General features: G+C 41.9%; 1 protein-coding gene across 9 annotated transcripts in view; it reads right to left on the bottom strand.

Moving 5' to 3' along the window:
• Window positions 1-27,860, bottom strand: part of LOC143021049 (uncharacterized) — a 364,105-nt gene that overhangs the window by 42,440 nt on the left and 293,805 nt on the right. For 5 of the 9 annotated variants that reach the window (XM_076178249.1, XM_076178255.1, XM_076178248.1 and 2 more), the window contains 2 exons: window positions 25,789-25,947; window positions 21,414-21,470 (listed from right to left, as the gene is read on the bottom strand). The exons of 1 other annotated variant lie outside the window; for it this stretch is intronic. In XM_076178249.1, the coding sequence (XP_076034364.1) occupies window positions 21,414-21,470; window positions 25,789-25,947 (216 nt within the window). The remainder of the gene's footprint in view (window positions 1-21,413; window positions 21,471-25,788; window positions 25,948-27,860) is intronic. 3 more of the 9 variants (XM_076178251.1, XM_076178250.1, XM_076178252.1) reach the window with 3 other exon arrangements.

The following is a 27,860-nucleotide window of genomic DNA, read 5'->3' as shown; positions in this document are numbered from 1 at the left end:
CAGGGCCCAACTATGCGGGGTCATCACAACTACTGCTGTGCGCATGCGCAGATCGTCCCCTCGTCCACTCTCCCTCCCCCTCCCAGGTCCACAAGGAAGGGGATGGAGAACCTGGTTTGCACTTGCTTTCCGACGCTCGTCGTCGTCGACGGACCAGGAGAGACCTGTCTGCTTGCCGAGCAGGACACTTCAGCCTCTTCCCACTCAGGAAAGTTACAATTCTATATAATTCATTTTTTGTGTAAACTAATTTTTAGCCTGTGTTATTTAGAATAAACATATCTTAGTTGGTGTGACGTGTGTTTCTCTCTCGCCTTCTCAAATTCCCGAGTATTACCGTTCGAACCTATTTGACAGTGGCGCCCAAACAGGGACTCGGTTGAGAGAGAGAGAAATACAGAACTGCAGGACAAGTAAAGTGTGCATGATTAGTATTAAGTACGTCCACACAGTTGTCGGATTAACTCAGCGCTCATCATGGCAGGTAGTGAAGGTACTTTCAGGACCGCCCAAGCGATTATAGAGGAGGCCAAGGAAGGGTTAGGAATGACCGACCCGGCCGAGATCGCTGAATACGTGAAATCACAACAGGCTTTGGAACGACAGGACAGGCAATGGGCGCACGAGGAGGCCGCTAGGACTCACGAGCAGGAAATGGCTAGGCTTAGGATGGAGGAAGCCGCGCGGGTTAGGAATCACGAGCTAGAACAGGCGAGACTCGCGTGCAATGGTCAGAACGAGAGCCAGGGTACGTCTTTCATTGAGCGGTTCCAGGACATAGCAGGTAGGATGAAATGGTCCGAAGACGCCAAAGCGATCCAATTTATGAGCCTTTTCTCCGGAAGGCCACTAGATATATTGATGAGTGTGCCATCGAAGGACAGAACGTACGACTCTATGAGGCAGGCGCTGATTCAAGCGTACGGCATGTCCAGTGAGGACGCCCGCAGGCAATTTTTCGAAGCAGAAATGCTCGCATATGAGACGGCCTCACAATATGCTAGTCGCTTGGCGAGCCGCCTAGAGCTCTGGATTGAAAAAGATGGAGCAGAGAAGACGTTCTTGGGCCTAGCGGATCTTTTGGTGAGGACCCAGTTCGAGAAGGCTTGTAGCCCTCAATTAGTTGCGCAGCTTAGGTTAGATAAGGTGACTAGCATAGAGGATGTGTGCACTAAGGCCGAAGCACACTATGCAGCGTACGGGAGAAATACCTTTAGGAGAGAACAGAGCAAGGAAATAGGTGGTGCTAGTGAGGTAAGTCAGTCACGTGAATGGTATAGGCGGCAGGTAGCCGACAGGAGCGGCATGAATAGGGCTAAGCCTGGCTCATGGACGGCGCTACGAGGTCGTCCCCAACAAGATGGTGGAATGCGAGCCAAGGGACGCGAACAGCCAGCGCAGAGTTGGAGGATGGGTGCGCGCATGACCGCTGCCAATCTGATGAGTACCCAGGACGACTCCATGAGCACGAATCAAGGTCAGACCAGTAACGAGCGTCCCATCCTTGCCGGGAGCTCGCCGGGAGCTCGCCATTGACATTGTGACAGGAGGCTGCCGCGAGACGCACCGGTTATGACTAGAAGGCCAGGAAGGACTTAACATTTGGTTAGGCCTGGTGAATGGCGAGGAGGCACATGTAATGAGAGATTCGGGCTGCACAGGGTGCATCGTGAGGAGGCAATTGGTTAGACCCGAGCAGTATACGGGTAAGAAAATTAAGTGCAGCATGGCAGACGGTTCCACTACCGTCGTGCCCGAGGCTACCGTGCAGGTGGAGTCGGCCATCTACACTGGATGGGTAGAAGCGGCAGTCATGCAGAATCCCATAAGTGATTGCGTGATTGGCAATATCCCCGGGGCGCGTAACCCGCGCAATGGTGAGAAACCTTTCTGCTGCGGTGCCTCTGACTGTGCCTGAGATGCAGGAGTTAATAGATTCGAAGGAAGTTCAGGATAGGCAGCTAGACGATCCCTCGTTAGAAACCGTACGTAGGAAACTTCAGGATGGTACCGTACGGCGAGTGGGTCAAAGTGTTACGACTATGACTTATGTAAGGCAGGCAGGAAGAATGTATAGGAAGGTTGAAACAAGTGATACCATAAAACCCTCAATAGGATCAGCAAGGATTTCTTTTGGCCGGGTATGGCCACAGATATATCCCGTTGGACAAAATCATGCGATACGTGCCAGAAAACCACAGACCGGGGCAGAGTTAAGCCTGCACCCCTGCAACAACTGCCCATCATAGCCACGCCATTCGAACGCGTCGCGGTCGATATCGTGGGTCCCATTAAGCCCCGATCGCGAGAAGGCTATAAATATATATTGACGCTAGTCGATTTTGCTACTCGTTGGCCGGAGGCCGTAGCTCTTAAGAACATAGAGAGCATTACTGTAGCGGAGGCATTGCTGGGAATTTTCAGCAGGATAGGGGTGCCCAAGGAAATCCTTAGTGATAGAGGAACCCAGTTCACCTCGGGAATGATGAACGAGTTCTTACGGTTGCTTTCGATCCAAGGCATCCGAACTACGCCGTACCACCCCCAATGCAATGGTCTGTGCGAGAGATTCAACGGCACGTTGAAAAAGATGCTAAGGAGGATGGCGAGCGAACAACCTAAGGAGTGGCCTAGGTTTGTCGCGCCATTGCTCTTCGCATACCGCGAAGCTCCTCAGAGTAGCTTGAAGCACTCCCCCTTTGAACTGATTTATGGGAGGCAAGTGAGAGGGCCCCTCCAGATGTTGCGTGAGCTGTGGGACGGCAGTGTTCCCGATCCCGTGGTTAGCTCTACGTATGAGTATGTACTCAATTTAGCAGATAGGCTCCAGGCCACGTGTGAACTTGCTAAGGAGGAGCTGGTTAAGGCCAGGGAGGTCCAAAGGTCCTACTTTGATAGGAAGGCCGAACTGAGAGAATTTTTGCCAGGGGACAAGTGCCTGCTATTAATGCCTACGTCCCATAATAAGTTGTTGGCCACCTGGCGTGGGCCCTACGAAGTAGTTGTCAGGAATTCCGAGGTCAACTACACCATACAGGTGGGCCACCATAAGACTAAGCGCTTCCACGTGAACATGCTTAAGCGCTATATTGAGCCCCAGCAGGCCGTAGCTAGCAGCTAGGATGCCTGCGCTTAGTTAGGAAACAGTTCCAGGACGAGGTGAGAGAGCTAGTAGGCTGTGCTACTGTTATTTCAGAGGAAGGTGAGAATGATGTAGGTCCCGAAACAGCGCAAGCCAGGCAAAACGAGACATGGAAGGATGTAGCGGTAAGTGACTGCCTGGAAAGCGGTCAAAAGGACGAAGCTGTTTCCTTATGCAGGGAGTTCGCCCACGTTTTTAGCGACAAGCCGGGGCAAGCCCAAGTGGAGCCCCACTGCATTGAGTTAATCAATGAATTCCCTGTGAAAACTAAGCCGTATTCTATACCCCTCAGACTCGTGGACGACGTCAAGGCGGAAATAAACGCAATGGTCGAAGCGGGAATAATTGAAAGGTCGACTTCCCCGTAGTGCAGTCCCGTAGTGGTGGTTGGTAAGAAGACCGGAGGAGTAAGGCTGTGTGGTGATTACAGAAAGGTAAATTCTATCACACGGCCCATCGCAGAGCCAATGTCCGATCAACGGATGATATTTTCTAGGTTAGCTAATTCAAGTTTTTTTTTTTTAAACTAGATCTCTCCCGAGGATTTTTCCAGATAGGACTACATCCCGAGAGCAGGAGGATTACGGCTTTCGGCACACCATGGGGGCTGTACCAATTCACCGTGCTGCCCTTCGGCCTCACCAATGCCCCAGCGGTGTTCAACAGGACCATGCGCGACGTACTTCACGATGTGCCCGGCACAGAGGTATTCGTCGACGACGTCATGGTTCATACGGAGTCAATCGAGGAGCACATGGTGGTGCTAAGGAAGGTACTGGAGAGGTTATCAGCAGCAGGTATGACTGTCAAACCCTCCAAAACGGAACTCGGCCAGACCGTAATCCAGTATCTGGGCCACACAGTGGCAAATGGTAAGTGTGGTTGCCAAGAGGACAAGGTGGAGAAGATTAAGGAGGCCCCGATCCCTTTGACGAAGAAACAAGTGAGGGCCTTCGTTAATCTTGTGGGCTACTATCGGCAGTTAATTCCTGAATTCGCCGCGGTAGCACTGCCGCTGCATAACCTTCTAAAGAAGAGTGCACCAATCAGAGTAAGTTGGGGAGAGACAGAGGAAAGGGCATTCCAACAACTAAAATCACACCTATGTAACAGTCCCATATTGCAGCTCCCGAACCCCAGGGAACCCTTCACGCTACGAACCGACGCATCCCAAGACGCCGTCGGGGCAGTTATACTCCAGGAGCAGGACGGATGGATGTACCCAGTTGTTTACCATAGCAGAAAATTGCGGGCAGCTGAGAGGAACTACAGCACCATCAATCGTGAGTTACTGGCCGTAGTAGATGGAATAAAGAAATTCCAATTCTATCTGTACGGAGGTAAGTTCGTCTTGGAGACGGATCATATGCCGCTGGAGCATTTGAAACCGTCCAAGACAGCCAACGCCAGGCTCACCAGGTGGGGACTATACTTGCAACAGTTTGACTACACCTTGCGTTACATAAAAGGGAACGAGAATGTGGGGGCGGACTTATTGTCCAGACTTGGAAACAAATAACTGCTGTATCTTTTTGTCCCCAGATCCTGAGGAAGAATATTTATTTTTTTGTACAGTACACTTGTACATACACACACACATACAAACATTCGACACTTGTATGTCATGCCGTATTGGCCAGAGAAGCCATAGCAGTTCGATCTTGCGAAGGAGTTTTCCCTCAAGGAAAAAGAAATATCCTGAGGTTTTTCGCTCATACCGCAAGATCGAGGTAGCAAGGTTAAATAGGCACACTGTTCAACTCGCGACCCTCGCGAGTTTTTCCGTCATTGGAAGAATGTCAGCGCGGACGTTTCGTCCACCGCTGACCACGTAATTCAACCGGTGCTGGAAGCTTGGAGCTGGTCGGCGCGGTCAGCACCTGACCCAGGCCGGACGAACGTGAGGTCATGCTAGCCTCCCAGGGCCCAACTATGCGGGGTCATCACAACTACTGCTGTGCGCATGCGCAGATCGTCCCCTCGTCCACTCTCCCTCCCCCTCCCAGGTCCACAAGGAAGGGGATGGAGAACCTGGTTTGCACTTGCTTTCCGACGATCGTCGTCGTCGACGGACCAGGAGAGACCTGTCTGCTTGCCGAGCAGGACACTTCAGCCTCTTCCCACTCAGGAAAGTTACAATTCTATATAATTCATTTTTTGTGTAAACTAATTTTTAGCCTGTGTTATTCCGAATAAACACATCTTAGTTGGTGTGACGTGTGTTTCTCTCTCGCCTTCTCAAATTCCCGAGTATTACCGTTCGAACCTATTTGACACAGGGTAATAGACGTTTGGAACAAGTTAGATGAGAAAGTGGTGTGTGCAAAAACAATACACGATTTTAAAAACAGTCTAGATAAAACGAGATATGAAGACGGGACATCACGAGCATAGCTCCCCTTTCCGTAAAATATAACAAGGTAAATACACACAAACATCACAACCTGAACGTCGCTTCGTCCATTCGCGCTTCTCGCCGCGTCCCCAAGCTAAGCATTTCGCGCTGCGGTAAATCAATTCCCGTGGAACCCATCCGTTTGGGGTGGTGCCCGCCGTTTCTCCTCGCTGCCCCAGTTCACTGTCGTTTGTGACCTCATTCGAGAAACTTCTGTGGGACGTGTGGGTGAATACGAGTCCTGTGGTCAGTGTTGTGGGGTAATTGCGATACTTGTAAGCAAGAGCCGAGTGTCATAAAACATTTGCTGTTTTTTCACATGTACGGCATCTTTATTGGCCTAACTCCAGCGTACAGCGATATTTATCTGTATGCACACACACACACACACACACACACACACACACACACACACACACACACACACACATATATATATATATATATATAAATATATAAATATACATACATGTTTTTTACAAAAAAAAACATGTATGTATATTTATATATTCATGTATATATATATATATATATATATATATATATATATGTGTGTGTGTGTGTGTGTGTGTGTGTGTGTGTGTGTGTGTGTGTGTGTGTGTGTGTGTGTGTGCATACAGATAAATATCGCTGTACGGTGGAGTTAGGCCAATAAAGGTTTGGGTCTTTTAATGTGCGTGGATGTGGTACAGATGAGAGTAAAAGGGAAGAGATAGGTAGTATGTTTGTGAGAAGATGGATGTGTTGGCTTTGAGTGAAACTAAGCTGAAAGGGAAGGGCGATTGTAAGTTTGGGAGTGTAAGTGGGAGGTTATCAGGAGTGAAGAGAGGGCGAGGGAGGGAAGGGGTGGCTATACTAGTAAGTGAAGAGATAGGTAAACGTGTAGTGGAGTGGAAGGAGGTTTCCTCAAGGATAATGTGGATGAAGGTGAAACTGGGAAAGGAGATGTGGGTTTCTGTAAGTGCATATGGGCCTGGAAGTGAGAAAAGTGTAGAAGAAAGGGAGGCCTTTTGGATAGATTTAAATGAGTGCATAGAGGGTTTAGGGAGAAATGTAAATGTAATAGTACTGGGAGACCTTAATGCTAGGGTAGGAAAGGATCCAATTGATGGAGTGGTTGGGTAATGTGGAGTTCCAGGAAAAAATCGTAGTGGAGAGTTGATGGTGGAAATGTGTCTAGAAAGAGAGTTGATGATAGCAAATACAGTGTTTCGGAAGAAAGTCAAGCATAAGTATACATGGGAGAGGGTGGTGGAGGGAAGGGTGGTAGATAGAGCTTTAATGGACTATGTAGTGGTAAATAGGATTATGATAGGAAGAGTTAAGGATGTACATGTGCTAAGGGGAGAGGGTGGGGGAATATCAGATCATTTTCTGGTGGAGGGTAAGTTGAGAGTGGAGGACAGATGGAGAAAGAGGAAAGGGATAAAAGGTAGGGAGGTGCTTAGAGTGAACTCTTTAAATGAAGAGGAAAAGGAGGAGTACAAGAAGAAGCTGAAGGAGGAGTGGGAGGGAGTATAGGGTAGAGTAGAGCTGGGTGTGGAGGAGGAATGGGGATGGTTCAAGGAGGGAGTCACAAAGTGTGCAAAGATGGTGTGTGGAACAAGAAGGACAGGAGGAAATAGAAGGAAGGGTAGTGAATGGTGGGATGAGGAAATGAAGAAGGTTGTAGAGGAGAAGAAGCGAGCTTACACAGATTGGTTACAAAATAGGACGAGGGAGTCATATGAGACGTACAAAGAAAAGAAAAGAGAAGTAAAGAAAAAGGTAAAGGTTGCAAAGAGGAGAGCAGATGTAAAATGGGGTAAGAGTATGACAGAAAATTTTGAAAGTAATAAAAAGATGTTTTGGAAAGAAATTAAGAGAGGAAGAGGAGGCGAATCAAGTAGAGAAGAAAAGGTAAAAGGTGCAGATGGAGAGATGATAATGGAGGAGAAGGCAGTAAGGGGAAGATGGGCAGAATATTTTAGGGAGTTGCTAAATGTGAAGGAGGATAGGGAGGGAAAGATAGCTGCAGTGGGAAATGCTAAGAAAATGAGTGATGAGTGAGGAAAATGGAGGAGAAATAAGGAAGGATGAAGTGAAGGCAGCAGTTAAGATGATGAAAGCAGGTAAGGCAACTGGTCTGGATGGATGCCATGCAGAATGTCTTAAAAAAGGAGGTACAGTGATGGTGGACTGGTTGGTGAGGTTATTTAATGTTTGCTGGAGAGAAGGTAGAGTGCCGGAGGACTGGAGGAGTGCTTGTATAGTTCCACTTTACAAGGGAAAGGGGGACAAGTGTGAATGTAGTAGTTTCAGAGGGATTAGCTTGTTAAGTGTAGTTGGGAAGGGTTATGGGAGGATCTTGATTGAGAGGATTAGGAGAGGAACAGAGGGAGTAATTGGTGAGGAACAGTGTGGATTTAGGACAGGTAGTGGTTGTGTAGATCAGATCTTTGTGGTAAGACAGATATGTGAGAAAGCTATAGGAAAGGTGAAGGATGTTTTTTGGGCCTTTATGGATCTGGAAAAGGCTTACGACAGGGTGGACAGAGAGGCACTGTGGGAGGTTATGCGGATATACGGGATTGGAGGAAAGCTCGGAGCTGTCAAGAGTTTTTATGAGAGTAGTAGAGCTTGTGTCAGGATTAGAAATGGAGAGAGTGAGTGGTTTGAGGTAAAGGTGGGACTTCGTCAAGGATGCGTTATGTCACTCTGGCTGTTCAAGTTATACATGGATGGGGTAGTGCGAGAGGTAAATGCAAGGGTAGTGGGTCAGAGATTGGAGATGGGTAAAGGAAATGGAGAAAAGTGGGAGGTGAGCCAGCTGTTGTTTGCGGACGACACTGCGCTTGTGGCAGGATCGGAGGAGGGATTGAGGAAGTTGGTGACAGAGTTTGGGAGAGTGTGTGATAGAAGAAAGCTGAAGATAAATGTGGGTAAATGTAAGGTGATGAGATGTACAAGGGGTGAAAGTGGCAGTAATCTGGAAATGAGCATTAAGGGAGAGCAACTGGAGGAAGTGGATAGTTTTAGATACTTGGGTGCAAATGTGGCAGGAAAAGGTGGAGTAAAGGTGGAGGTAGAATGTAGATTGAGAGAAGCGAGTAAATGCCTTGGTGGATTAAAAAGTGTAATGAGGAATAGAAATTTGGGAATGGATGCTAAGAGGAGACTGTATGAAGGAGTGATTGTGCCAACAGCACTGTATGGAGCAGAAACATGGAACATAAGAGAGGAAGAGAGAAGGAGCTTGAATGTGTTTGAGATGAAGTGTCTGAGAAGTATGATGGGGGTTACTAGGCTAGAGTGAGAAATGAGGAGGTGAGGAGGAGAACAGGGGTGGAAAGGGAGCTGGGAGATAGGGTTGATGAAAGAGTATTAGGATGGTTTAGACACATGGAAAGAATGAGTGAAGAAAGACTAGTAAAGGAGGTATGGAAGGCAGATGTGGAGGGAGTGAACATGAGGGGACGTCCTAGGATGAGATGGATGGATGGGGTGAAGGGGGTTTTGGGGAAGAGGGGAATGTCTGTTGAGGAAGGACGGGAGAGGACAGAAGACAGGGGTGAATGGAGAATGGTTGTATATGGAAGATGTTGTGATGCATGAGGTGGAATGGACGGGGGGATGGGGGGTGAGGTAGTGTGTGTGAGCAAAATTTTTGACGCAGCCCGAAGGGATTTCTCCCCGTCCTCTCCTTTTTATGGGGGGACGGAGAGGGGGGGGTCGCCGATTTAATGAAGCGGCCTTGCTGTGGATGTGCTGTGTCTTGCGACACTGATTCTGACCCAGGGCGGTGGACAGGGTGCAGGGATGACCCGTCATCTAGGAGGTGCTAAGATGGGAGGGAGGGTGGAGGGGTGTGGAGTGTTTTCAGGGATGGAATAGGTGGGAATGATTTTATGCCTTTTCCTTTTTGGCTACCCCCCTAGTAAGGGGGAAAAAGCCTTGGTATATGTATGTATGTACATACATGTTTATATAATATATATATATATATGTTTATATAATATATATATATATATATATGTATATACAAGCACCTGGCTTACGCCAGGGGTGCTTGGCCTTCGGTAAGACCCGCTACGCGGGTCGCTCCCTTCGCTCGCAGTGCGCGCCGCGCATCTTTTTTTTTTTTTTTATTCCGATTGCTTTATTTATCTGAATCAGCCTTATCATCTATCTTCACACGCTTTATAGGTTCATCTTCTGTCTCATCACCTTCTCTTTTCCTCTTGGGTGCCAACGATCTTCCCTCTTGAGTAGGCTCCTCACCCGATGCCTCCAACAACTTATTTACAGCCTCGTTGATATTGTCAAGTTTATGTTCAAGTTTATGTTGCAAATTTACAGCCTCGTTGATATTGTCAAGTTTATGTCCAAGTTTACGTTGCATAGCCTCTATTTCTTCTTTTACAGTACTTTCAGGGGTTGTCGGTTTCTCATCTTCTTCACTGTCATAAGTGTAGTCTGGGAGTACCATATCGATTGCCTCTTTCTCCGATATTGGAGGGATTACTACCATGGACTGATCAGGTTCTTCTTCTGCTATCGCTGCGTCGTCCGAGTGTTCGGTCACTACCCTTGATTGCTGTTAGGGCTCTACTGGCACATCTTGGGCAAAGAATAACTCTTTATATACTACGTTGGTTGGCAGTCTTCGACATTCACTGTCTTTAACCTTCTTCCACCCAGTATAGTAGTATAGTGAATCCCAACTCGTAACACGGGAACACGCAACGTACAATTGTCCATGTGCGAAGCACTGGGTGCCATCTAGCAAAAGTCCACATTTTTCAAATGTTTACCCTTGCGACTTGTTAATTGTCATGGCAAAACTCAACTTGACAGGGAACTGCTTGCGCTTGAAGGGGATACTTGAATCCGTGGACTCGAGTGTTATCCTGGGGATTACGGTCTGTTCTCCTGAATACGTTCCCCCTAGAATCTTGCCAACGATAGTGTTCTTTTCAAAGTTGGTGACCATCAATCGCGTACCATTACACAACTTGGGAGGAGTAATGTTTCTCATAACCATTACCACGCAACCAACCTTAACCCGCAATTTATCCAAAGAATAGAAGGGGTGTCTATGGCATTTAAAACAGAGGTCTGTATATCCGAACCTATTTCAATCGGAGTATCAATACTTAGGAATGTTTTCTCCCTTCCTTCAAACATGTCATACACAATGTCGTTGGTTGCGTCTACGTCGTTATTTGTAGGGCTTACTATCACCCTACTCTCCAAAAAACGTTCGTTAAGAACATTATCGGAGAGACCCCCGTAAACTTGACCAATTAATTCTTCCCGACTCCGAGTCATTATTCCAATTTTTTGGGCAGTTTAGTAGGGCCACTATGTCCCTGCCCCAACAACAATAAGGATCGTGCAAATTTCTTGTTTTCTTGGTCTGTAGTTTTCAGCCTCACATTTTCGGTAAGTTCGATTTTGATAAGGTCTTCCCAAAAGCCACTTGACTTGATGCAATACCCAAGTTCGTCATCCTTTCCACCACCTCGAATGACAGGTAAGATTTGCCTGAAGTCCCCAGCACACACAAACACTATTCCTCCCATGAAAGCGTCGTTACCGGTTATGTCTCTCAAAGTGATATCCAATGCCTCCAAAGTGTTCTTGTTTGCCATAACAACTTCATCCCAGACTATCAATGATGTCATATTCATAAGCTGTGCTAAATCGGTATTCTTCTTGATGCCACATGTTCTCACTTCATTGTATTCCATTAGGGGTATCTTGAACATGTTATGAGCTGTTCTACCACCGTGCAAAACAGTAGCAGCAATCCCAGAAGAAGCTACAGCCAAAGCTATCTTCCCCATGGAACCATGGAACGGACAGAGTCCAATAAAGTGTTAAGCACAAATGACTTACCGGTGCCACCTGGAGCATTAAAAAACACCCCATTATTCATGCTCTTATTAGCGTTCTTTATCCGTAACATTATGACATCGTAACAATGCCTCTGTTTAATGTTCATGATAGTCAACTTATCGTTAACTTCCTTCAAGAGTTTTTCTTTGTTGTACGACCGTTCCCGGCGAATGACGTTGCTCGACTTTTCCCGGTTTCTACTCTTGGGCAGCCCATACTCTGTGATATCTTTTCCTTCACAGTTCCAAACGTGTTCCTGTATATCGTCAAGAGCATCGAGATAAATCTCATCGTTATAGTCTTTCAAATCACTTGAAAAAAGGTCCTTAGTCTCACTCCAAATCGTAGACTGATCCTCCAAATCTGAAAACACCAACATACTCGCGTATGTTTCTCGAAGCTTTTTTCGATCATTTGTGTGATTGATGATTTCCAATATAGTTTGCCGCCAAGTCTCTTCGTCATTTATGAGACCCATAGCTTTAACCGTCTCTCGGTACGTGTCGTACCTACGACCCTCGTGAGTTCTGAGAGCTTCAAATGAAGTAGGGCCCTTTATATGCGTCAGCAGTAACCTCATATAGAATAATTCTACAGTCTTGGTGTTAACCGCCCTTATGCGACCCAATGTTGTCCGACATGTCTTCCGCTCTCGCCAAATGTTCAATTTTTTATCCCAAAGGAAATGGTTAGGTACCTGGTGGTAATAAAGCTCAGCTGCGAACTTATTTTGCGTACAAAGTTGAAAAAACGCAGTGAGTTGTGTATCTATGTTCGATTTTTTGTTTAGGGATTCGGTACTATCCGAATCCTTGTAAAAGACCTCGTTTTCTCCCTCCAAATGAAGATCTAGTGACAGCACTGCTGGACTATTTTTATGTATCGGGAACCTAAATATCTTCCAAGTAGCCTCATTCGCATTAACGAAACGGGCCTCCTGGTAATTCTTTACCTTGTTCACCGTTTCCTCACCCTCTTTAGTGTAAAGGATACGATCACAACCCTTGTTTAGGTACTTCGTAACATAAGCGATACACTTTATGGTGTTGGCACACTCCACGTTAATGTGAGCATCAAAGAGTAGGCAAAGATAAGCATTGTAGGGCACAACCCACGAATTTTCGATAGTGACGTCCTTCCCCTTGACTTTCTTAACAATAGAGTTTCCTCCTTGACCTATTGATCTCCTTTTATACAGAGGGTATCCGTTATTACCAAATAGGAGTTCTTCCCTGCAAATTTTGGGAAAACCCTTACCACAGGTGTCACCTTTACTGTTTTTGCCCTGACAACAGGGTTGTTGCTCATTGAAACCCTTGCAAGGACCGTGAATCATATTACGTGTTACAATATTGTGTAACCTGGGCTCCTTTTCAGGGTCCGGTATCTCTGCTGATATGATTTCATCAACCAACGATGCGGTTACACGTTTTTCCATCCACAACAAAATGTGTGCATGAGGAAGCACTCGTTTCTGCCACTCGATACTGTATAAGTGAGCCTTAACACCACCGAAAACCCTTTTCTTCACCAACTCATCTATGAGGGCATCTATTTTCATCTTGAACACCCTACTCACTAAATCTGACCTGTCTTGAATCTGATTGTATATATCATTGTCGCCTACGCTGGTAGCGCTAACAGCATCTTTCAACTCTTCCCAGTGAGGGTTCATCGTGAACGTCATGAAGAAATCCGGAGAACAGTACGTTGTAACGTACGTTAGTGCATCTTGCTGACGCTGCTTCAGGTACCTTTGTCCTCCCACGAAAGTGTGAGGTATTATCAACCCTTTGACCCACGTTCTTCCCCGAGTCTGCAGCCAAAATATCGGCACCTTCTTTTCGCATTGTACTCTGGTTAAACTCTATGAACGATAACCTCAACGACTCAACCTTCACATAGTTATCGACCACGAATTGCTGGAATAACCTTTGCATCTTTGTCAAGTAGTTAAAGCTACCTTCACGTTCCATGTAAAGAGATGAGTAGTACATGCAAGGGCTAAGGGTGTCGTACGTTTTCGCTGAGGTGGCTTCTAATTGCTGTTCGAACGAATGTGGTTCATCACTCTCTTTATTGTCACATTTCCCTATTTTTAACTTCTTATTTTTCTTGAATTGATGACTATAGCCAAGATCCCCGTTAGGGAACAATAGTGGATACTGGAAACTATCATAAAAGAAATTCGTGTGATGGACCAAACGCGTTCTATACTTTGAACCCTCTTTTATTGAACTGATGATTATACGCATTGGATCTTTTGCAGGGTCTAACTTGACTATCGCCCCCACTTCAACAGAAGCTGTCGGGAGGTGATAGACTCCCTTATGTTCCCGGGTTTGTACACCCTCAGCTGACTTTAACGTGATTGACACGTTTGGCACACTATCATACTTCTTCATGTGAGCCTCAATCAACCCCTTTGCAGTCTCAAGCTCTTGGAGCATACCGGATAGGCAACTGTTGTGTTCAGCCATATTATCGTAGAAGAGTGTGACTATGGACTGGTTTTCTGTTATTTCCTTTTGTTCTCTTTTTCTACGGTTTACTGTTTGTTTGGAGACTTTCTCATCCGGCTTTCGTGTTACACGGACAGTTCTAATCTTTAATTGTTGGTCTCTGTCATAATAAAAGTATAGGTCCAAATACGAATTATCATTTCTCCGTTCCGGCGCGCCTGGAAACGGTGAAGATTGAATTATTTTCTGAGCATCCTACGTGGACAACCTATGATATATAAAACCCTGAATCCTGTAAGACATCACTGACTCTGCTGCATTTTCCAACTTTTTGGAAGTCGAGAAAGACGTAAATGAGAACATATTATTCAACCCCACTAAATTATTGAAAAAAAAAAAAAAAAACCGTTTAGAGAGCGGCGACTTTCCCTTGTACAGATCTTTGAGTACCTTATCCTTTATCTCGGTTGGTACAGTGAGTGGCGTCTGCCCCTGGTTACAACATATTGTCTGGAGCTCATTTTTCCACAGCAGCGCATTGCATATTTTACACTTTCTGCCCCCCAAAACCCCTATATAATTTAGTTTCACTTCTTTGTCTGCTTCGCGTAACGATCCCTTCACATTCTCATGCGCACGCCCACGCGGATTATTTTCCTCAGCTGTCTTCTTTTTGACGATTACTGTACGTTGGTTCCTCATTTCAGTGAGAACACGGTTTTCCTGCTCTGTGTAGTCCTTCAATTCCTTTGGTGAACACTCCGACCCACCCATCCACTTCTTTTGTTGGGAGATGTATTCCGATTAATTATTTTTCATTTTTTCTAACTTTGTTTCCGCAGCTTATTATCCACTTCATTCTTTTCCGCTTGTAACCGTTTTTTCTCTTTCTGGATCTTTTTCAGGTCTCTTCTCAACTCTACTTTCCTTTGCTCCCTCTTCTTTTCTTGCTGGCGCCTCACATTCTTCATAGCGAACACGTTTTTTCGGGCGTTTCTTTTAAATGTCATGAACCTACGCTCTAAATAGTATAACTGGTATTGCCTGTGTCCTCTTCCACCATTACCACAAAATTTTTTGTAATAGTGCTTCTTGAAATTTTCTACAACCTCGGAAGAAATATCCCCGCTATACGGTTCCAGGTCATCTATTGTACTATCACTGTACTCGTATGTTGGTGAATTGCGTAACATCTCGTTGAAACTAAGGACTATACGTTGGAATTGTTGTATAGATTGCTCCGCGACGCATGTCGTAGATTTCCGGTTTTTACACTTTTCGTAATATTCGGGGTGGCATTTCTTATGCTCTTCTGTTAACTGTGCTCTGAGAACTTTGTCAATAGTGGATTTGTCAATCTTTTTTTGTTTTGTCACCCAAGCCCAGAAATGTCGCTGTCGCCTTTTCATGGCGGCTTCACTATCACGGGGTTCTTTGACCTTTTCATCGTAAAAAGAAGGAAATTTTTCACGGTGCTCTTTCCGTAACAAACCTTTTAAAGACGCTGACATATTGATCTCCATCTTACTGATTTTCTTTTCATCCGCAACCCACTTCCAATAATGCATATTACGTCTTTTCAACCGAGCTGCTACGGGCAGAGGCATTGTGTCCAACGTCCAACCTTGACCGCGATTCCCCAACTTTCTTTTAAATGTCATGAACCTACGCTCTAAATAGTACAACTGGTATTGCCTGTGTCCTCTTCCACCATTACCACAAAAATTTTTGTAGCCTGCGTAATAGTGCTTCTTGAAATTTTCTACAACCTCGGAAGAAATACGAACACCAAGAACTTCGAGATCTTCGAGACCTTCCAGAAGTTCGAGACCTTCCAGAACTTCGAGACCTTCCAGAAGTTCGAGACCTTCCAGAACTTCGAGACCTTCCAGAACTTCGAGACCTTCCAGACCTTCGAGAACTTCGGCACTTTCGAGAACTTCGGCACTTTCGAGAGCTTCGGCACCTTCGAGAGCTTCGGCACCTTCGAGAACTTCGGCACCTTCGAGAACTTCGGCACCTTCGAGAACTTCGACACCTTCGAGAACTTCGGCACCTTCGAGAACTTCGGCACCTTCGAGAACTTCGGCGCCTTCGAGAACTTCGGCGCCTTCGAGAACTTCGGCGCCTTCGCGAACTTCGGCGCCTTCGAGAACTTTGGCACCTTCGAGAACTTCGGCACCTTCGAGAACTTCGGCACCTTCGACAATTTCGGCACTTTCGAGAACTTCGAGAACTTCGGCACCTTCGAGAACTTCGGCAGCTTCGAGAACTTCGACACCATGGCTTAACGATGATCGTTCTTTACTCAACGATGATCGTCCACGGCTCAACGATGATCGTCCATTGCAAAACGATGATCGTTCAAGTCTCAACGATGATCGTCCATGACTCAACGATGAGCGTCCATGGCCTAACGATGATCGTCCACGACTCAACGATGATCGTCCACGGCTCAACGATGATCGTCCATGGCTGAACGATGATCATTCTTGACTCAACAACGTCCATGGCTCAACAATGATTGTTCTTGACTCAACGATGATCGTCAACGGCTCAACGATGATCGTCCATTGCTCAACGATGATCGTCCATTGCTCAACGATCATCATCCACGGCTCAACGATGATCGTCCACGGCCCAACGATGATCGTCAATGGTTCAACGATGATCGTCCATGGCTCAACGATGATCGTCCATGGCTCAACGATGATCGTTCTTGACCACGATTGGGGTACAACCGCACATGGAAAATCCCTTATACCGGGCATGTCCACAAAAACTTGAATCGAAAGTGTTTAGTTTAATAGTTTATATATATATATATATATATATATATATATATATATATATATATATATATATATATATATATATATACATATATATATATATTGAATTAATTAGGTAGCAGATCCTCTTTGGACACATTTGATTAAACTTTGCAGTATCTTCTGCATTCACGAACAAAACACTCGTAAATTCAAAAGCTGCTCCAAAGTTATATATACTGTATATATATACATACATATATATATATATATATATATATATATACATATACACTGTATATATATATATATATATATATATATATATATATATATATGTGTGTGTGTGTGTGTGTGTGTGTGTGTGTGTGTGTGTGTGTGTGTGTGTGTGTGGAGACCAAGGTCAATTAGTACATATAATTGGTTTTGGAAGATGGACTTCAGATAAAACCGTCTCCTTAGTAGTCAACTTCTTAACCTTTATCTGGAGGTGCAGCACCGAGGGGATGACTCTCGGGCCCAGGACCTCTCTCCATCAACTTCAATTGTATTTCCTTCCTTTTTTCACATAATGAGAGCAGACAACCTTTATCCCTCGATGCCATAGAAGCCGTTGTACATAGTATATAAAAAAGTCCAACATTTCTTTCCAGAGAGATTCATGGGAGGGTCCATGGACCGTTGCCAGCCTTTGTGGGGCTCCATCCCGATGCAACTTGAGTCCACGATAGAAAATCTCTGCCGATAGTGTCGCTAGAAGAGAAGGGTCCTGGTACGTGCCTCCGTCTGCACCACAACGATCTTATGAGTTGGAGCATATGTATTTGTAAAGATGATGCTGTTGATTCGGTTCAACCTCGCGAACTCCTTCCTATCAGAAGGCTAGGACGTTGCACCTTACGGAAGACGTTGAAGTGTGGAATTTGGTGAACCATGCCTTTAGTCCAACTCGCCGGAGGCTGGGTTCGAACTACCGTCACCTCGACCTCCGCCGCAAGCAGCGACGCTCTAACCCGCTCGGCCAACGAGATACAGTAAAATAAAATGTTTCAACCTTCCTGTATTTTCTGAGATATTTACTACTTTCCTCACAATCATGGAAGTAGTACTTTAGTACTTAAAAAGCACTAAAACACTACGTATGTGCGTACCTACTTATATGTTTATATAGGTGTATGTGTGTGTACGCATGTGTGTTTATGTGTATGTTTGTTGTGGGAATGGGCAAATCTTTGTACATTGTTCTTATAAGTAAAACATCAGAAACCCGATATAGTGTGAGATCTATCCAGGAAAATAATGCGTTATTCCAACATAAAGCATTATACAACCATCATATTGATTGGTCTAAGGCAAAAATTTTTGCTAAAGGAAAAAGCCTGCAAGAAAGAAATATAATAGAATCTTGCTTGATATCTGGCACGTTTGACAAATATATATATATATATATATATATATATATATATATATATATACCGTATATACACACAAATATATATATATATATATATATATATATATAAATACATGTATGTGTGTATTCAACCTTTCCAAGCTATCATAATTTAACAATCTTACCCAACTTCCTGTCGTTTCTCAAGAAACAATAATTATAGGATTGCAATCGAAAAAATATACACATAAATATTCATAAGTACATGTGTGTTAATGCTTGTCTGAGTAAACAACATGTGTATATTTGTGCACAAATAAAACATCATTTGGGTATATTCATAATCATATACAAAATCCATAGAATGCATACACACCTCAGAGTACGATTACTGCAAAAAGTACATACATACATACATACACATATATGCATAATCATCAAATAATAAATCCGGCCTGTGCGAGCTTCGAACAGATCTCCAGTGTGAATGGTAGCGAGCGGGGTTCATGCTAAGTGGACCTGGGTTCGAAGCTCGCGACGACCGGGTTGATTATTTGAATTACATCGCTGCTACTAGCGATTCTTTCCATAATATATACATACATACATACATACATACATATATATATATATATATATAATATAAATATATACATATATATATATATATATATATATGCGGTTACTAGAATAAAAAAAGATCTACTGTACTTACTAAAACGACATCGGGAGACTACGTACGATGCGCCAACACTTACACGAACTTACGACACAAACGAGCTGTTCAGGACCCGACACTTAGGGTGTTCCGTGATCTGGTGCAGCACCAGACTATAACAGACAGATTAATCACACACATTTCCAGACTGGAACAACATACTTTACTCTAGGGAGGAGATTAGGGATGGAAGGAACGCGTCTACTGAGCTGGAGCACTCGTCTTGGGAATGGCGAGTTCAAAGAATGGAACACATGTAAAGGGGGATACATGACATATACAGTATATATATATATATATATATATATATATATATATATACATATATACATATATATATACATATATATATATATATATATATATATATATATATATATATATATATATATATATATATCAAGCAAACAGGCCCGGCCGTTGCGAGCTTTGAACTCGGGTCCCTCTGAACCTGAGTCCCTCCGCTACTCCGGGCTTGTTTGAATTACATCGCCGTTATTAGCGATATGTTCTATAATATATATATATATATATATATATATATATATATATATATGTATGTATGTATACAAGGGATGAATGGAGCAAAATAACATGGTACATTTGATCTCCTCGGGGTGTGGCTGCGTCTCCTCCAGGCTGCGCGTGAGTGGTGAGGGGACGCTCTGGGAACGAAAAACGCCTTCGTCAGTGCGTCGCCATCTGCAACGTCGAGCAAGGCGGACTCGACCACCACCGAGCTCGTGTCCCAGGAGAGGCGGAGTCGATGGTGTCGCCTCTGCGTGGGGGAACAGCACCAGCTGTGACATCACAAGAGAGCCTACTACTACCACCACCTCGGAAGGTGCCACCCCCTGAAGAAGATGAAACCCTGTCTTTCAAGTCCTAAGCGTCTCTGTCCCTCGTTTATTAGAAGTTCCTATTCTCTGTCCCCTAATTTTTCAGTCCTTGATGTTTTGCACATAGACGATTTACATGGTTTCAGTCCCTGATATATCCTCTGCATCCACAGTCATTGTCGATATTTTCAACATCATTTTATTTAATTCACTTTATTATTTATCAAATGCTCTGTCTCAGTTCGATGAATAAGCTCCAACCCATGTTCCTAATTTGAAGCATATGATTGGCGGGTGGTGGGGTGGACAGGACCATGATTGGTCTTCAGCAATCCCCGCCAACAGCCAATCACTTCTGCCGGAAGGAAGAACTATAAGGAGCCTATTCATCAAGCTAAGATGAATGAAGCGACTTCGAAAGCCACTTGACATTAGCTTCTGGCACTCTGTGTCTCAGAAATGAGTCTCTGATCATCTATTCTTCGTCTACTCTAAGCTCTCCTTACACAAATTTCCTTGTCTGGCTAATAAAGTTAAATTTTAGTTATATAACTATAATAGTCCATCATGCCCGCCTCCCTAAACTGAATGATCAGTTTTATCAAGGCCTCCGGATAAATATCAAAAGAGCCTTACACTATCTTCTACTAGTTTTAGTCTTGGTTATTTGAATACGGTGGAACAGTGTGTAGATTCTGCGTGGGTAGAGGAAGAGTCGGCGGAGATGCATTGAAACACTTTATTCCTTTCGACCAATGAAGTCATCTTCAGCTTTCGGAAGACATTCTCATTGGTCGAAACGTTAAAGCAATAGTGTTCCAACGCATCTCCGACGATTCTTCCTCTACCCACGTCCTCATCTGTCTTCAAATCTATTCATGCAATGACTTAATTCATCTGAGGGTTTGGCTCAATTCAAGCCGTGAAGTTATAACTCTCAGCTCCATAAAATAATTTAATATTCATTACGATATAATCTACTCAGCGCTCCACCTTACTAAAAGAGGGACTAATCGTTAAACTGTCCTATTCTTTATGTAACTCTGTTTCAGATATTGACATCTTAGCCTCTACTTTCCTAAAACATTTGTTTTCTTAATTAGATTTCCCTTAAACGTCCTGAAGATGTTGATCATGAACCTGAAAATATTTTTGTGTGTCTAACATCTATTTACAGTGTTTGTTCCCAATTTCCTATCTCATTTCCATTACTTTGATTCCATTCACCAGAAGAGACCCCAGCACGAGTAGACAAACCACGATCTGTGTCATTTTATTTATCATTACTGCTTTGCAAAATTGTCTAATTATTGTTTATACAGTAATTCATAAAAAAAATCCTTTAGGCGATGCTGCGCCGGTGTGAATGACTTAGGACAAAGTCATCCTTATTGACAAGATCATCTTTATGTTCTGGTCATAGTTAGTGATCGTCATTAGGTTTACAGTTTCACTAAACTACACTTGTTTTTACAGAAGTGCAAGGAGAGTACATTAAGTACATGCCTCCTATCTACAAAACTTCTAAGCCATACAGGCACCACCTACATTGCGATATTAAGAATACATTGGTGATTATCATTTACCGAGTCATTACACACAAGTAGACACCATTTTTACGTGGACTAGAGAAGGCCGGGAGTAGGCACTTCAATCTATTTAAACAGAAGCAAGTTACAAAATAAAAGTGACTCAAGTTCGAGACTTGAACTAACTTCAATTGGGGTCACGAGGTATAGTAACTATAACTGATAAAAGCTCGGATAAGGTATGCGTTCACAAGGGATATCAAGGAATTTGGGTGACTGTGTACCTGAAGGCAGCTCTCTTCCTTGTCGCCTTTCCTACTATAGTCTTTTGGCGTGGCAGTCTGAGGTCATCGTGATGGAGAGGGAGAAAGGTGGATTATGAGATCTAAATAGCTCTCCCGAAAGACATTTGGTGGCTATTCTAGAGAAGGAAGTACGAATAGAGATGCAGCTCTTAGCGAATATGCTGCAAGGGACAGTGAACTACCGCTGTAAGGGTGTGGCCACACTGCACGCGGTTTGCTGGAAGGATGGTGGGTAGCGGAATGCCTAGCGGGTCAGAGGCAAAAACAAACATATGTTATCTAATACGAGTGGCCATACCGGACAAGGATAGCGGATAAGCTTGGAAGGAACCCGTCACCTGCATCCGGTATGGCCATTTGTATTAGATAACATGTGTTTGTTCTTGCCTCTGACCCACTAGGCATCCCGCTAACCTCTACCCTCCCAGCAAACCCCGTGCAGTGTGGCCACATCCTAAGGTATCCTCTTGGAGGGATGACATAGTTACCATAAAGCACAACGCTCAACACAGGAACAAGAAATTTGTCAAGCACTCCTAATTTACTTTCTTTTACACACATATATACACATACAAACATAAATTTAAGATTTTTTTTTAGAAACTAATATGTTTTAATATGGACAAACAATTGGTTTTATAACGGTTCTGAATTCTTGATAAGATTATTTATGAGACAGAAAAAAAGTTATACATGCCTTTTGGTGTCTTTTTATATTTGTAGAAACAAATATTGGAACAAAGCCTGCATTGTCGATCTAAGTTCGAAACCTCTATCTTAGTTATGTTAGAGCATTGTTATTTCCTCCTAGTTTTACTACATAAGGAGTAATTTCTAGTGGATATTCTCTACATGTAAATAATATTCTAATTTGTAACACAGGTCGAAACAGCGACCTTATCGTCTTTAAAAGTGTACCACAAAATGAAATTATTAAATTTGAAAAATAATGAAGAAAACTAAACTATATTGAAAAGATGTTACATGAGCAAGACAGGTAAACAGAAGTGAGTTATATAAACAATGAAAACAAACTAGTATAGCGATGCAAAAGTTATAGAAGGTTAAAAGAAAAAAAGAGATTATAAATATCAAGCTTATGGAATAAATAAAGATGGGGACTTCAGGTACGTTTTTCTCGGTACGATTATCGCTCAACGATGATCGTTCATGGCTAAACAATGATCTTCAAACGATTATAAAGATCATTAAGTCTTTGCTTTTGAAAGGGACTTTGAGCTGCAAAGTACGAAGCGGATGATTTTAACTGAACCCACCGACGCGCTTACCCCAAACAGGATTCCAAGTAGTAGGAAGCGCGTCACCCGCCATTGACTTTGGTAGGGCAATAACTGCATCGAGCTAAACGTACCCTTAAGGTTAAAATTAAAGACGACTTTATCAGTCGCTGTAAGGACATTGTCCATGGAAAAGATAAATGGAAAAACAAATCGAGAAGATTTAGGTCTCCGATTTTACTTTACGTTTGAATTCAGAAGTTAAGCTAATTTACATTTTGACAAAAAATATGTATAAAGACTTAGATTAAAGATTCTATTATCTTAATCTAGCGCTCTAAATTATTCAACTTTAAGGAAAGACAAATATTTAAAACGATGAACAAGTCGGTGTACTGGGATCGTCATGAGCAATGAAAGAACCACTAATTTCATTCCTGATATCTAGTTAACAAGTTAAGATAACTACAAGAATCAGTACTAATCCAGTACTCGCTCTAACCACGCAAAAAATATAGAATAGAATGTAATACATTATTTGAATACTAAAAGATGAACTTGAGAAATGTCTAATCTATAATATGTCCAAGTTTGATTTTTATAGAAAAGTTCTAGGAAGGCTATGAAATTTAAATAGATAAATATCATTATACAAATAATATTGCAGATGGAAAGGTAAAACTTAAAACGAGTAAAGATCAAGAAATATGTCACACTTCACATAAGCAAATAGAAATTGAAAACCTAAAAACTATTCTACAGTATTTTTTTTTTCTAACTGACACATAAAGGAGAAGAAAGTAATGCTTACTGACAAAGGATACATAACTATATGCTTAAAAAAAAAATTATAACAAGGCAGGACATCTGATCAGATATAAACAAACTAAATCGACTTAATACTATTTCGAATAGTTTCTAATCCTTTAAAGTACAGAATCTGTACGATTCGATTCCCTTATCTCCGGTTCGAATCCAGATTAAAACCTTTAAGGTATACGGACCGACTCCTTAAAAACCCCGAGGTGACGAAAACGATTTCTTTTGGATCATAAAAAAAAAAAAAAAATGTCATTAGCATTATCAAACTATTTTTCTTTTAAAACCTTGATCTTTCTACTCCCTAAAAAGACGAGATTGACATAAACAAATCTTCTATCCAGGCTGCTAGCAAACGATTCTATTAACCTAAAAAGAGCACTTGAGCAGTAGAGGATTAATTATAAAGAATAGAATCTGGAAAACCACATCGTTCCAACACCTAATATATATTCTAATCCGTTTAACGATAAATTATATATCGGCTTTTAACTACGCGAAGAAACTAAGAAAAGTACCTAGGCAGTAAAGAATTTTAAAGAATGAAATTTGAAAAATCACATTGTTACAACAACTGATATATTAATATATTTTTTCTATTCTATTTAATGATAAATTATACATCATTTCAGAAGTACGCGACTTAGAATTACGCGATTCAAATATACGCGACAGTTTGTTTCGCGAATTCCGAAGCAATTCCGTTTGATCGCGGAAACCGATATTTGAAAGGATTACACTCCCAGAAAATGATGGTTAAACTATAGTCTACCAGATGATCCTTTCCCACTGAAGAAATAGCAATTAAAAACGCTGGATATGATAATTATGACTAATATTGTGATTATGAAACATCAGAAATTCTCCTAAAAATGTTGAAAATTAAGTCGTGTAAAAAAAATAATAATAATAAGCATATCGGGACATTTGGGAACAAAACTGCATCTGATCTTCATTTCTTTTTTTTTAATTAACAGTTACTTTGGTGAAAAAACAACTATCTTCCTGCGCATTATAGTAGTTATGTAAGCATTAATAGTATTAATTTCCATTATGTTACCACTTCGACATAAAATATAAATAAAAAAGATAAATATATATAATGTGGACATGGAAGACCAAATACCGATTTTCTTTTTCACCACACACTTAAAAAAAAAAAAAGCTATCCCCTATTCCTCACACATGGAAATAAACTTTATTAAACTATATTTGGTAATTCCTTATCTTAATGTTACACGCCCCTCTCCCCGAAATATGAACTTTATATATTATATGATTATCATATACGTATCGCAAACTTGCACGACCACTTGCGACTATTTAGACTACTGCCGCGTTTCAGTCCGCTCTGCATAAAATCGGCATCCAATGTCCTCAATATCACAATCAACTCGCTAAGATTTGCTCAGACTCTGTACAGGGAATACTCGACTTACGTCGTCCTCGACTTACGTCGTCCTCGACTTACATCGTCCTCGACTTACGTCGTTTTAACTTTACGGCGGTACAGAATATACAGTTTTATTCGTCATTTTGAGGATTGTTCTCATTTTTATATTTTGTTCTTTTTTCAGTTTCGATTTTTGTAATATTTCTGTACAAATTATGTTCTCTCTTTCATTTTCCTATGACCTAGTTTTGTTTCTTGATATATACGTATGACTTTAGGGTGTTTTAGGTTAAGTAAATGACTTAGGCCATGGTAATTCTGACTTGCGTCGAGAATTGCCTTACGTCGGTCCGTAGGAACTGATCTCCGACGTAACTCAAGGAACCACTGTACTATGAACAAAACTTGTCAAGAAAACCCTGTCCCCTTCCGCAAGAGATTGATGGACACCTAGAAGGAAGGAGAGTCTTGCGTAGCCTGAAGACTGCACAAGAACTCTCCATATACCCTGAAGACCACCCACGAACTATCCTCGCCCTCTCCTTCAGTCTTGGGGAGATGGGACGTCCTAGACAAGGCCTCGGTTCGAGTCTAAGAGTCTGAACCAATCTTCTTTGCGAGGATGTTGATAACATCGATGACACAGTTCTGATGCTCAGAGAACATCCAATGACATTACTCTGACGCGTAGGAAAAAGAAAGAAAAAAAGAAAACCGCAAAGCTGTCCGCGAAGACGATCCGCTCCGAAAACACCCGATGACATTCTGCGTGGAAAAACAAGACAACAACAACGCAAGGCGGTCCGCGAAGATGATGATGGGTCTGCTCAAGAGAGGAGGACCATCACCTGCCCCGGGGTAACTAAGCCACTAAGCTCTCCCGTCCCCCAAAGAGGTTTCTCACCGTAGTATCCTTTTGACTCCTGGAAGGTCTTCGTTTTCCGAGCTTCCGCCTCGACCATCGGCAGTGAGAGGCTCAAGCTCATAAGTTTCCATTTCTCTGATGAAGCCAAGCAAGTGGGAAGAAGAAAAGGTTATCGATGGGTGATCAGAAGCCTCGGTTCTAAAAGTAAAAGAATACACAGAAGAAATCTAGTGCTCTACCTACTACAGTATATCCATCATGGTCTTCTACCCATAGCTCTACGTTGTAGTCTAAGCACTTTTCTAGACATACGGGTCTGTGTGTTTATCATATATTTCTCTTTTTCGTTGGAGTATTCGGAAATACGTATATAGGAATCTTATGTCAAGGGTTTTAGGGTTATTCTCTTAGGCTGACATCCAATATTTGTGCCGATTAAAAAAAAAAAAAAAATGAAAATAAATTTCTGAGATCGACATTGCTACTTCTTTACACTCAGCAGAACTCCTACAAAACATCATATATTTTTGTCTTTCTTCCCATGATCTATCAAACAGATTAAAATAATAAAGTATATTTGTTTATGAAAATAATTTTGAAGAAATAACCGTAACAGCAGAAATGGAGGATAGTTGAACTATATGTTTTATAAGGGATTCTGTGTAAACCATCGAACTAGATTAAATTAACCTAAAGTCAGTTCTGTGTCATCTTCTAATCTCTGTAGGAGAACTGAGTTTACAAAATAATGAAGACGGATGTATATATAATTAAGTAAGCAAATGTTACACGCTTTAAATTATATATATATATATATATATATATATATATATATATATATATATATATATATACTATTTCAACAACGACAGAGAACAACCCCGTTTGTGTGCAATGTGCATATATAGATTTATATATATATGTATACGTTTGCTGTACATAAATATGTATGTAAAAACAGTAGGCGACTTACTTTCATTTTCTATTTCATTTTTATTCTATTTTATTCTATCAAGTGAATTTTATGAGTGCGTAGAAGATAAATGCAATGCAGAACATTATCTTATTCAAAATCTAAGGGGATGGAATAGTTACACGTAAAATGTTTATTTTGGACCTAATTGATAACAAGACTTTTGGGTTTTATTCAATATATCCTTTGTTACCGTACACATAAAACATGAATTGTGACAGGTAATATATGCATACAAATTTGTATATATGTAAACAAATATCTAGATATCTGTGTATATATATCTATGTGTATTTGTAGAGATGTAAAAGATATGGTGTACGTATATTCTATATGTATATGTGTACATCTATATTTTATACTATTGTTTATATTCTCATATATGTATTTGTATAGCAATGTTTCATACGTAAGCACGACGTATGTTTACGTTCTGTCAGGTTCACTTGATATCTCATACAACCGTCATACACACACAAAAGAATACGAACAAATACCTTCCAACTTTTCAAAAGCCTCCAGAGAAACTAGGCACACAGAGGAAAACAAAATGTTAAAAGGAATAAATAAATAAAACAGAATAAATAAAACATAAAAAACCTAGTTGGTGTCTAGCCCATTAATATACAAGAAGACGTGCCCAGCCAATGATATTTCAACAATTACAGAAGTATCATCTACAACTGGCGTATACATATATATTTTTTCTTTTAGACGGAATGGCTTCATCCGTCGAAAAACGATGACAATTGGTATCTATCTTTCTCTCTCTGCCTCTCTCTCTCTCTCTCTCTCTCTCTTTATATATATATATATATATATACATATGTATATATATATGTAAATATATATATATGTATATATATATATATGTATATATATATGTATACATATATATATATATATATATATATTTATATATATGTATATATATATATATATATATATATATATATATATATATATATCTAAGACTGATAAAACAGTCGGAAAATGAGTGTACACTTGCTAATTATTACTGGATATACGAAAATCAATGCAATAGCAAGACATCCTAGGCGGCACATAAGTCCTCGGAGATGTAAATGTTAAAGCACAAACTGGGCTCTTAAGAATATCGTCGCGGCCGAGTGGTCTG

This window comes from Oratosquilla oratoria, chromosome 41 (assembly GCF_046742065.1).
Source record: "Oratosquilla oratoria isolate Oo_2021 chromosome 41, ASM4674206v1, whole genome shotgun sequence".
NCBI lineage: Eukaryota > Metazoa > Arthropoda > Malacostraca > Stomatopoda > Squillidae > Oratosquilla > Oratosquilla oratoria.
The sequence above is the reverse complement of the archived record's forward strand: the minus strand, read 5'-3'. Positions and strand labels throughout refer to the sequence as shown.